The sequence below is a fragment of the Trichechus manatus genome, unplaced genomic scaffold (genome assembly GCF_000243295.1).
Source record: "Trichechus manatus latirostris isolate Lorelei unplaced genomic scaffold, TriManLat1.0 scaffold00014, whole genome shotgun sequence".
In the NCBI taxonomy this organism is placed as follows: Eukaryota; Metazoa; Chordata; class Mammalia; order Sirenia; family Trichechidae; genus Trichechus; species Trichechus manatus.
In genome coordinates this window covers 25,768,469-25,780,548 of record NW_004443950.1, presented here as the reverse complement: position 1 = coordinate 25,780,548, position 12,080 = coordinate 25,768,469, and the positions used below count along the sequence as shown (strand labels likewise).

Sequence of the window (12,080 nt, the reverse complement as noted above, 5' to 3'; positions counted from 1 at the left end):
AGTGATGCATTATTTTTCTAGATTCCATTTGTCATAGATTGTCAGAGGTAGGTTAGATGAAGTTTCTTCTTTTGACTACGTTGTTTCTCCTTGCATTTCCAGGCACTTGCTTTTTAGATTTTGATATTTATACTGGTTAGAGTATACTAATGAGTCCCTGGGCAGTGCAAACGGTTAAGCACTCAACTACTAGTAAAAGGTCGTAGGTACGAACCCACCCAGAGGTGCCCCGGAAAACAGGCCTGGCATCTCTTAGGAAAGGTCCCAGCCTTGAGGAGCAGTTCTGCTCTGCACACAAGGGGTCGCCATGAGTCGGAACCAGCTCGACGGCAGCTAACAAACGCTGTAGTCAACTGCTGGGACCAACAGACTCCCCTAAGCTCACCCCCAAAATATAATGGCTCCCACCCACCCTTCCGGTTTCCTAGTTAACAACTCTCTATTTAAACAATTTTTTTGTGTGGTGAAAATATATACAACAAAACATTCGCTAATTCAACAATTTCTACATGTATAATTCAGTGACATTGATTGCATTCTTTATGTGGTGAGAACAATATCGCTATTCTTTTTCAAATTATTCCACCACCATTAACATAAACTCAGTGCCCCTTAACCAAAAACTCCCTCCTTCCTCCTCCTTTCTCCACCCCCACCCCCGCCATAACTGGTAATAAACTTCGGTTTCTATATATTTTCTTAACATGTGAGATCAGACAGTATTTGTCCTTTTGCAACTGACTTCATCCGCTCAGTATAATGTTTTCAAGGTTCATCCATATTGTGGCAGGCATCAAGACTTCACTTCTCTTTATGGCTGAGTAGTATTCCATCGTGTACAAAATGTACCACATTTTGTTTGTCCATTCATCTGTCGTTGTACTGATTAAACAGTTCTTGATATTAAATTCCCTCTGTTCAAATATCTGGGATAGTTCTGTCTCCTGCTGGAAGCCTGGCTTAATAAGGCCACAACAGGTGTTCTAATAGGCAGGGTGGGGTATAGAGGGGATATAGACTGCCCCACAGTTAGTTAGGAACCCAGGCTGAAGCAGCTTGGCCATGTTCAACACAAGACTACCAAATTCGCCCTGCTCAACGCCATTCCAGCACCTAGGAATGGGAAAAAGAGCACCAAAGGGCAAGCAGAGGGACTTATGGGCCAGACCTAGAAGTGGCACCCATTGCTTCTGCTCACGTTCCATCAGAGAACATCTAGCACAAGGTCACACCTAAGTGTAAGAGAGAGTGGAATGTATGGTATATGAACAGCCATATGCCCAGCTATCATTCTGTTACCATCGGAGTGGAGAATAGATTCTGGTGGACAGCCACGAGTTTCTGACACGATGCTATTTGTTTTATATATTAATTTAGGCCACTTGTATTCTAGTTATAGTTTTAACACATTTTACCTTGAATTCAATATTGTGTGATATTAAAGCGGAAAGTTCCAGTTACGTTGGATCGGAGTTTTTCTGTTTCTTTTGTTTCCTATTTTGTGCTAAATGCTCAATTTTGTGACCCTTTTCCCCAACCTTCTTTGTTTGTCTTTAAATTTTATTTATTTATTTATGTTGTTGAGAATATACACAGCAAAACGTACAGCAATTCGACAGTTTCTACATGTACAATTCAGTGACGTTGATTCCATTCTTCGAGTTGTGCAACCATTCTCACTCTCCTTTTCTGCGCTGTTCCTCTGCTATTAACATAAACTCACTGCCCCCGAGGTTCCTATCTAATCTTTCAAGTTGCTGTTGTCAATTTGATCCCATAGAGATAGTTCTTAAAAGAGCATAATGCTCAAGTCCAGAGTCCATGAAAATTTGAAACTCTGTTCTGCATTTTCCTCCTTTTGATCAGGATTTTTCTATAGAATCTTTGATCAAAATGTTCAGTAATGGTAGCCGGGCACCATCCAGTTCTTCTGGTCTCATAGCAAAGGAGGCAGTTGTTCGTGGAGGCAATTAGCCACACACTCCATTTCCTCCTTCTATTCCTGACTCTCTGTCTTCCTCTGTTGCTCCAGGTGAATAGAGACTAATTGTTGTGCCTTGCAAGATTTTAAGACTGCAGGCACTTCGCAAAGAACCAGGAGGTAGGACAGAAGCACTAAACAGTTATTAGGCCAACTAACTGGGATGCCCCATGAAACCATGACCCTAAACCTCCAAACCAAGGAACCAAATCCCATGAGGTTTTTGATTGTACATTAAGCAGTCTCAGCAGCTACTGTTTTTTTTTTTTTGGTCATTGTTGGAAGTATATCTATCACATAACCCATTGCCATTGCCATCAAGTCAATATCTATCACATAACTTTTGCCAATTCAACTTTTTATGGGTGTACAACTGATTGACAGTAATTGCATTGATCGGTTGTGCAACCCTACCCTTAATCAATGTGATTTTTCATCACTGTTTACTTTTGAAATTTTATTTAATTTTCTGCAAAATTTTTATTTATGAGTTAAGTCTTTACCATTGTCCATCATTCCCAGAACAAATATAGAAGAGGTTTGATCATAATGTGCTGACAGTAACAAACTGAATTCCCATTAAACCCAGAACCCTTTGCCATCGAGTCAATTCCACCTCATAGCGACCCTATAGGACAGAGTAGAACTGCCCCATAGGGTTTCTAAGGAGCGGCTGGTGGATTCGAACTGCCGACCTTTTGGTTTGCAGCCTAGCTCTTAACTACTGCAGAGACTGATAAATTAAAAGGCAAAAGCTCATATATAATGTTTATTTATACTGTGGGCCTTATGAGAAGTTAGGAGACAATCCCATTATCTCGCCAGAATACGGAACTCAGTCTCCCTACTTCGTGAGTATAATTCCTCTCAAACCTTTTCCTCAAAGATTAAATTCTGAAAATAACCATGTGACTAGAAGAGGGTTTTCTCACCAATGGACTATCTGTTATTTCTTCCTTATTGTCAGCTGAACGGCATGACAGAGCAGAGGCAAAGAGGTGTACAATCATTATTTAAGGCATTAAGTGCAAAAAGTCAGAGCCTCCACAGCATGGTTAGAGCTTTGCAGTTGCCCACATCATGAGAGCTGAAATAACAAAGACCAGCAAAGGCTAAGGATGAGAGTGTCGAGAGGCCTGCCTTGGCAGTTTTCTGTGCTGCATCCCCATGGACGTAGTAACAATTTGTCCAAGACCCCAGTGACTATGGAGGGAGGGCTGCCGCCAGGGAGCAGTCCACCACACAGCAAGGATTCAAACAAGCAGCTGGGAGCGGGCCCAGAAGCACAGCACCGTCAAGCCTCTCGCCAGTCTAGTGGAGGGGTGCAGCCTTGGAACCAGAATGGTGGCTGGGGTGCACCGGTCCTGGGGAAAAGCTGAGACATGGGCAGGCCTGGTCACTGGGGTGCAGAAGAACAGACTCGGGCTCCTCGGAGGACACTCAGCCTCTAGAACACCGCCACCTCGGTCCTTAGGGCTCACGGTCACCCAGCAGCCCTACTTTTGTAATTTTAAATAGTAAACTTTTAAAAACTTTATTTCTTAATGTATTAAGTTTAAAAATTTAAGTGAATACTGACTTTTTCTTGTGTAAGACAATTACCTCATTTATACTTCCTTCTTAGCCTCTACTAATTTTTGTCAGTAAGTTCTAGGATTCTTGTCCCAGTCCATTAGTTGTATTAAATTATGAAATTTTTCTTTCAAGTCATCTTTACATCCTTTTCTGTAACTTTAAATCTCATTGTAGTTTAGTATTAATTTTATATTTTAATGGAATCAAGGTGCATAAACAGTTCTTATGTGTTATGTCTTCTCTATTAATATGTCTTCATATTGTCATGGTTGGCTGGATTCAGTCATATATTGTTTTCAAGAAGGGCTCACAGTTGTTATAATTCCTGAGTCCTTGAATATTTAAGTGTTTTTTATTTGCCCTTATAACTGGCTGGAATTAAAAAAATGTTAGGTCACACTTACTGTACAGCATTAAACTGATGTGGAGAAGTTGGGTAGCCACATGTTCTCGCCAGAAGACTGGTCTTTTATGGCCTAAATGCCTGAAGAAATCCCTTTTATCCCTAAACCTCAGTAACTTCTCCAAGATGTGTTTTAGTGTTGCTCATCCTGTATCAAATTTTCCTGGAACATGATGTGTTCTCTTAATCTGCAGATGCAGTTCTTCCTTATCTAGGGAAAACTTTCTTTTATTGTATCTTTTAGTTTTTCTTCCTGTGACAATGATAGCCTTCTCTACCTGGGATACCAACTTCCTTTATGTTGAATCAAACTTGCCCACCCTTCATCCTTACTATAGTACTTTCCATGTACATTCTCTGATCAAGTATCACCTTTATCAGAGGCCTTCCCTAAACCACAGGAAAAAAAATTATCTTTTGTCACCCTTTATCTCCCCTTTTCCCATCCTACCTTATTTTTCTTTATGGTACTTATCACTACTTCTGTCACCCAATATCCCCAACCCCGAGAATAGAAGCTCCATAAAGAGAGGGGTATTTGACTTTTTTTTTCCTCACCACTGTGCCTAGAACAGTGTCCGACATATAATCAATGCTCAATAAGTACTTGCCTGAATTATCTCAAGCTTTCCCTTTGTGTCAGCAATTCAATTTTCAGCCATTTATATTTTGTTCTTTGCTGTTTCTAATTCTGTGAAACTTGTTTCCTTAGCTTTATTTTCCCATCTCATTATATTGTCTTGTTTTGTCTTTGATTTCTTCTTTCATTGATTCCTTTTCTCTTTAATTTCTCTTAGAGCATAGGGCATTTGTTGTGAAGGATGCTCTATTTCCTGAATTTTCTTTCAAAATGGGTTCTCTATCTATCCTTTTTTTCTGTAGTATTTTAACATAATTTGCAGGCAGTTTCTTTACACCTTTCTCACGCCTGACACATCAGCTTTGTGGGTGCCCAGATATAGTTGTGTGTGGTCTCTTGAACCTTTTCCACCCAATCTGAATATTTTGTCCTCTTCCAGCAGCTTCAAGCCGAGTCCCTCAGTCTCAGGCAGTAAGACACAAGTCAGGAATATGTAGCCCTCAGAAAGGCAGAAAAGATCAAAGAAAAAAAGAAGACAAGAACCAACTGAGGGGAGGGGAAATGGGCTGGTGGAAAGCTGTACCCAAGCTTCTCTACTCCCATTGAGGAGTAAGAGACAAAAGTTACTTGTTTCACCCATTTTCCTCTCTGGCTAGGAGGAGAGTGGGGGCAACTTCTGAGCACAGGGAGTGAAGTGGGGGATTTACCTCCAAGGCTTCCCATTTCTAACATGAGTAAAGGCAAACAAAGTTTAGCCTGTTTGGAGGAACAATCCCATACTGTAGGACATTGTCCTTGGAAACAGGATATGCCCTTGATGAGGCATTGTGGGTTCAAGTATTTTAAACAAAACTATAGGGAAGAAAAGGGCAGCCACCAAATCCACCAACACCATGGCCTACAAGCCCCACTGCGCCCTCCCCTCAGGCAAGAAGACACAGCTCAGGGGTATTAGTTCTCAGACCATCAATCGTTGGATGTAACTAGCTCTGGGGGATCATGATCACCATTGCTCCTCATCTGCCTCCCTCCCAGCTGGAAAATCAAGATGCCCACTCCCAATAGCTGTTCTCTTCCTTGTGGCATTGTGGCAAGTTGTCCCGCAGTGCGTGCACTGCACCAAGAGGAGCCGGGGGCTGAGGTCCAGTTGTTCTTGCCTCTCCATGTGCCCTGGCATGAGGTTGCACCTGCTTAGAGAAAGGACCTTTTTCTTTGCACAAGGGTGTCACCTGTTCACTAAACTTTGCACTCACAGAAGAGATGCCTTTTTCTAATTCACATAAAGGTATCACTAGCCTGCTGGAGAGTAAGACGTTGGCAGTGGTACACGCGGTGGGGGAAGAGTGTTCACCCTGGAGGGACACTCCTGGTCTTTCCCCCTAGATGCTGACTCGGCACTCATCAGCGTCCTTCCACATGCATCAGGCTTTTCATAATTTATCTATTCGCCGTGTCCTCACCCCTACACAGCTTCTGGGAGGCCGGAATATAGGAGCCAAATACTAATTCCAATGGGTCTTTTGTCTTCTGCTGCTTTTCAGAGTTTATGGTATGAGGTCGTCCTGCTTCCTTTGCTGGAATGCTGCTGGTGGTGTTTTGCTGGTCCTTCCCTCCTTATTTTCATTCATGTTTTTAGTTCCTGGGATACGGGAGTTTTATGATCTGGCTGCATGCTACCATGCTACTTCCAACCTTCACGTATGATTGAAATTCGGTCTCTGTCTTCATTGTGTTGACTTTTAAACTTTTATATGCCATCTATTTAATATGCAATACTCATGGAGGGCTCGAAGTACGTCTTTGAATCTCCTCTTTATAGAGTTTCAGGGAAAAGTTAAATGCATTCAGATGTTCAATAAATGTTATTTGGTGTCCATAAGGCACTGCAAGCTTATCACATATTGAACATGGCATCAAGATGATCCCATGCTCAGATTTTTAAACACTGGAATATGACTTTTTCAGACTTAAATAAAATGGCAGGAAATCTGGAAAACACCATGTTTCTTAAAATGATGCTCTGGGAATGCAGTGGAATTTGATATTCAGTCAGGAGTTTCCAACAGACGTTGCCTGTACAATAAATTTACACAGTGAATCTGCCATTGTGATAGAGGAAGCTTTAAATCAGATTTAAATCTTGTCATGCCTGGATAAATGTGCTAATATTTTCAGTCAGTCTCTAGTACAGCTGTTAAAACATTTTTGCTCTGCAAAATATAGGCCAAATGGGGCTTGTAAAATTCATATGCGCTCTGAGTTCTAATTCTTATTGTTTTTTGCTTTTCTAACTAGAAAATAGGTATCGGTTTTTGCAGAGGTGAACATCAAGATTTACTGATTCCAGTGTATCTTTCAGAACAATAAATTTTGAATTTCATCAAAACGTATTGTTGATACATATGTCACAGATTCTGAATGCCTTCAGTACCATGTGAAAACCTCAGAATTTCGTATATGTAACATTTAAGCAGGAAGCTAAAAATCATTCAGGAAACATACATTTGCAGATGATATCCGATTCCAACTAAGACAGCAGCAGATTTCTGGCAACTCTGCTCAGCTGATCGGAATTTTTTTTTTAATCCTTAAAAATAGAATATACTTTCCTCCAAATTTCAGCAAAACATTAACTATTTCGAGGATTTTTGTCTTAAATTTCTAGTTTTCCCAGCAATGAAGTATCAGTCCTCAATTCTCTCTCCATGAGCTTCATGCTTAAGTTTTATAATTTAGTTCATCATTCAGGACCGCCTTTTCCTAAACTCTCTTAAATAGAGTAATGTAACTTAATTCCCTTCTTGGTCTTACCACTCTTCTTAAAATACTTTATAAGGTCAGATTCTTCTCAGTTTTGTCAACCAACGAATATAAATTTCTTATGCCAGATCCAGGCAGTGTACCTCTAAGTTCTGAGAAATGTGACTGAGTCTCCAGAGTTTTGCACGTGCTCACACATCCATTTATTCGCTATCAGTTTGACTCATCAATGAAGCCACTTGTCTCTTCTTTCTTAGCTCCCTTCAAGACTCTACAAATGGGTTGACTTGTTTATGTGACAAGTCTGCTGACTTCTCAAGTGAAACTCCACAATCAAACTGGTCAGAAAACTGACTCACTGTGGGGCCAGGACTCAAACTAGTGGGCTGAACTGTAACATTTAAGAAGGAACTAAATTTATAAAACACCAGTGTTTAATCTACTTTCCATTTTTATTAAAGTTTACTTAAGTCAATTTGGTGGCAAGATATGTGTAACAGAAGGTACTACAGAGTCTCTTCTAGTCCATCTTCAAATCCGGTAAACTATTCAAGTGTAATAAACTCAACTATGTGAACCCGGGAATACAATGGCAACCACCACCACCAACCACCAGACAATCGTTAACTCAGAAATAAAATTTAATGACTTTTAATTCTGTTTTTACTAGTACAAACTAACAGTCCTATAATTTAATGTACTTCTGAACAACCCTACACAAGTTCTATTTTTAGTAGAAGCTCAGAAGTGTTTCATACAGTATAGATTCATTGTATTTTAATCCAACCTCTAGAGTTAGCACAAGTACAAAACCATAGTCATGTTAACAAGGTAAAAACTGAAAAATAGCTCTGTGTACTAAAATATAATAAATAATGCAGTTACTGGGAATCCAAATATTAGCTGGTCGGCTTTGCTTTTATGACGCATATTAACATCTCTCAGCATGACAATATAAAGAAGGCAGCATCAGGATTGGAGGAAGACTCATTAACAACCTGCTACGTGCAGAAGACACAACCGTGTTTGCTGAAAGTGAAGAGGACTTGAAGTAGTTACTAATGAAGATCACACTACAGCCTTCAGTATGGATTACACCTCAACATAAACACAAAAACAAAAAAAACTCACAACTGGACCAATAAGCAACATTATGATAAACGGAGAAAATATTGAAGTTAGCAAAGATTTCATTTTATTTGGATACACAATCAACATCCATGAAAGCAGAAGTCAAGAAATTGCACTGCATTGGGCAAATCTGGTGCAAAAAATCTCTTTAATGTGTTAAAAAGCAAAGATGTCACCTTGAGGATTAAGGTGTGCCTGACCCAAGCCATGGTATTTTCAATTGCCTAATATGCATGTGAAAGCTGGACAATGAATAAGGAAGACTGAAGAAGAACTGATGCCTTTGAATTACGGTGTTGGCGAAGAATACTGAATATACCATGGGTGCCAAAAGAATGAACAAGTCTGTCTTCAAAGAAGTACAGCCAGAATACTCCTTGGAAGCGAGGATGGCAAGACTTCATCTCACGTACTTTGGACATGTTATCAGGAGGGTATCAGTCTCTGGAGAAGGACATCATGCTTGGTAGAGGGTCAGTGTAAAGAGGAAGACCCTCAACGAGATGGGTTGACACAGTGGCGGCAACAATGGGCTCAAACACAGCAGCAATTGTGAGGATGGCGCAGGACCAGGCAGTGTCTTATTTTGTTGTACGCCGGGTGGCTCTGAGTTGGAAACGACTCGACAGCACCCAACAACAACAACAGCAGCAGGATGAGAATGCCACAAAAAACATTCACCGTTCTTTCAATACCTTTGGATTCCCAGTATGCATTACAAGTTGGCAAATTCATTTGTTAATGCCACTAAAGTGGGAGTTTAAAGGAGCCCTGGTGTTGCAGTGGTTTGAACCTATCAGCTGCTCGGCGGAAGAAGGATGTGGCAGTCTACTTCCATGAAGATTTACAGCCTTGGAAACCCTATGGGGCAGTTCTACTCTGTCCTACAGGTTGGCTATGAGTCAGAATCGACTCAACGGCAGTGGGTTTGGCTTGTGTTTTTTGGGATGTGGGAATTCAGTCCAAAGAGCAAAGCTTCATTTTCATGAGCTACCTGATCATGAAGCATGCAGAGGCGAATTTTCAATTCACAAACTATTTCTATTGTTCAGCGAAGATTATTTCTGTTGTTGGCATAATGACGAGAACCCTTCTGGCTTGATGAGACGCGCTCCTGACCGTTAGATCAGCTATGGCATGCGAGAGATCTGACGGCTCTGTGAAGGACGTGGCGGCCAGCTCCCAGTACTGTCCACACAGTCATGGCTGCCTTGAATAAGCTTCACACCCTTCTAGACCACGTGTGTTCTACGGTCCTCACTAGCTAACCCGACATGGGTCGTCATTGCTGGGCTTGACTTCTTCCAACAGCAAATTCATCACAACCTTTGTCAAATAGCTGCAGGTTCCTCTTTTTCCCAGAGGGGGAGTGTTGTAAAAGGAAGTCATGTCATCCTACAAAGAGAAAAAGTAAGCAAGTTGTTTGATTCTTTGTTTGTAAAGAGTTGACAGGCAAAATCACCGTCAGCCTAGAGGGAAAATTAAATTCACAGAAAGATTTCTTTGTGGAAAGTATGAGCTTCCTGAGCTTTTTTTTTTTTTTCACTTCCCTGAGGTGTCACCTCAGCATAAAAAACAAAGACAGACATTTTCCATACTCTCCTTTTTCCGGATCATTCTATTTACTTAGGGAACCTTTTCTCAGACGAGCATGAGAGAGAGCCGGGAAGGGACTACATTAGGCGGTACACACCAGCCTAGGTCGTTACCACATTTCCATCCTGCCCAGAACTGAACGGCACAGCATTCTGGAATCTATGGCTCCTTCCCGGTAAAATACATTTTGACTGTTAACAATATAAAGGAAATTTACCTCTTCTTAGGTTTCTTTTCGTCAGAATTTTATACCTGAATTGACTAGTAGTTAAATGAAAAGTAACATTAATTCCTCAAATAAGTCAGGCCTCCCCCCGCCCTCACATATTCTGTTTTGCACTCTGTAAATCTGTTTCTGAAGTTAAATGAGTGATTAGGAATTTTTTGAAGAACTAAGACAATGAAAAAATTGTACAAAAAGCTATTTTCTCTACTTACTTGTTTTTCAACTTCTTTTAGCCGACTCTCATCCTTCTGAAATTCATGAAATGCTTCTTTTACCAGTTTGTCTAGATCCACTTTGTCTTGAAATTCCAGTTCAGGGTTTCTTTCCAGGACAACGGACACAACCATCAGTAACTAGAACAGACAGATGTAGAAAGCCAGTTATATGAAATATAAAAGCAACACAGCTAGACTTGTTTTTATTCTTTAATTGGGTCACTGGACAATCCTAGTATTCCAGTGTGTTCCATGGGATAGGATCACCTCTGGAATCTTCTGATTTTTGTAAATCAGCAGCATAAATTCTGTTTGGAAACTACACTTTTTAAATTATAGGCACCCCTGTAGCTATAAAAAAATGATTTTTAGTAACTTAAATAAAACTAATAACTTAGAAAACTGACTTTCCTAACCTTGCACATAGTTCACAGGGCCAGTTTCAACCAAAGTGTCTAAACTCTTTCTGGGTCTCCATCCTCTTTGGCAAGAGGCCAATAAGCAAACCACGTCCAGTGTGGCAGGGGGCCTGTCACAGAAGAAAAGGTGGGAAGCAAAGCCAGAGAAGGTAGGTGAGCTCCATGGAGACTCTGGAGCTGGGTTCACGGTCAAATTACCTGAAGCCCTATGCCCCCAAGATGAGTGTAATCCTGAGATGCCATAGGAATTCCTCAGGGGATGGCTATGTTTTCAAAAATACACTTATCTATGGCCTCCTTATGACATGAACACTAGTCTAGTCTGCATAAACTATCTTAGTTTAATGCATCGTCCTAGTATTGGGCCATCCCATACATGTATTCTAAGTTCTCATGTTCATTTTAGATGATAAACTCTATTAAAAAAAAAAAAACAAAAAAGCCTGTTGCCATTGGGTCGATTCCGCCTCATAGCAACCTGACAGGACAGAGTAGAACTGCCCCATACGGTTTCCAAGGAACAGCTGGTGGATTCAAATAACCACTGTGCCACCTGGCTGCTAAACTCTGTACAATGCTTGGTAAAGGCTCTCTGACATTATGGTGCCTACTTTGTACATGGAACAGAAAATCAACCTCAAAAATCCCCAGTTTGGGAACCTCACTACCTGTACTTCATATAAATGCTTCAAAAACATAACCAGGAAGAACCAAAGGGACCACTACCGGTAAAATCCAGGGGTCACACGTGGGAGACCGTAGAGCAGGGCTCTAGACAGGAGAACACTAAGTTTTGCTCTAGTTCTAAAGGAAATATTTTTTTCTGCAGAGCAAATGATCTCATTGTGGTCCACAAGAAGGACCTCTGTGTCCACCGTTGGTCCTAGATGCACTAGATCAGGGAAGGCTGAGGTGGCAGCACAGAGGAGGCATTCAGCATCCTTTAATAGCCCATCTTTCTTGACCCTAATCTCCACCTCACTCCCACATGCTATGAAACCGACTGGCAGATGCTCTTTCCAAATCCTGGCGCATCAGGGATGAGGCTGCATCTCACTCAGCTCTGAGGGCAGCTCCAGAAATGCTGTTTCTGGAGGTGACACATTCAGTTCCACATCAGGGAGAGCTTCTTTTGTATCCGTGAGACATACAACCTCAGGGAGAGCTTCTTCTGTATCCGTGAGACGTACAACC

General features: G+C 41.1%; 1 protein-coding gene across 5 annotated transcripts in view; it reads right to left on the bottom strand.

Moving 5' to 3' along the window:
- Window positions 1-8,932: 8,932 nt before the first annotated feature.
- Window positions 8,933-12,080, bottom strand: part of PHKB (phosphorylase kinase regulatory subunit beta) — a 215,767-nt gene continuing 212,619 nt past the window's right edge. For 2 of the 5 annotated variants that reach the window (XM_023726965.1, XM_023726967.1), the window contains 2 exons: window positions 10,465-10,605; window positions 8,933-9,825 (listed from right to left, as the gene is read on the bottom strand). In XM_023726965.1, the coding sequence (XP_023582733.1) occupies window positions 9,691-9,825; window positions 10,465-10,605 (276 nt within the window). In that variant the 3' untranslated portion in view covers window positions 8,933-9,690. Of the gene's footprint in view, window positions 9,826-10,464; window positions 10,606-12,080 lie in introns of those variants that run through there. The other 3 variants (XM_023726966.1, XM_004371692.2, XR_002823222.1) reach the window with 2 other exon arrangements.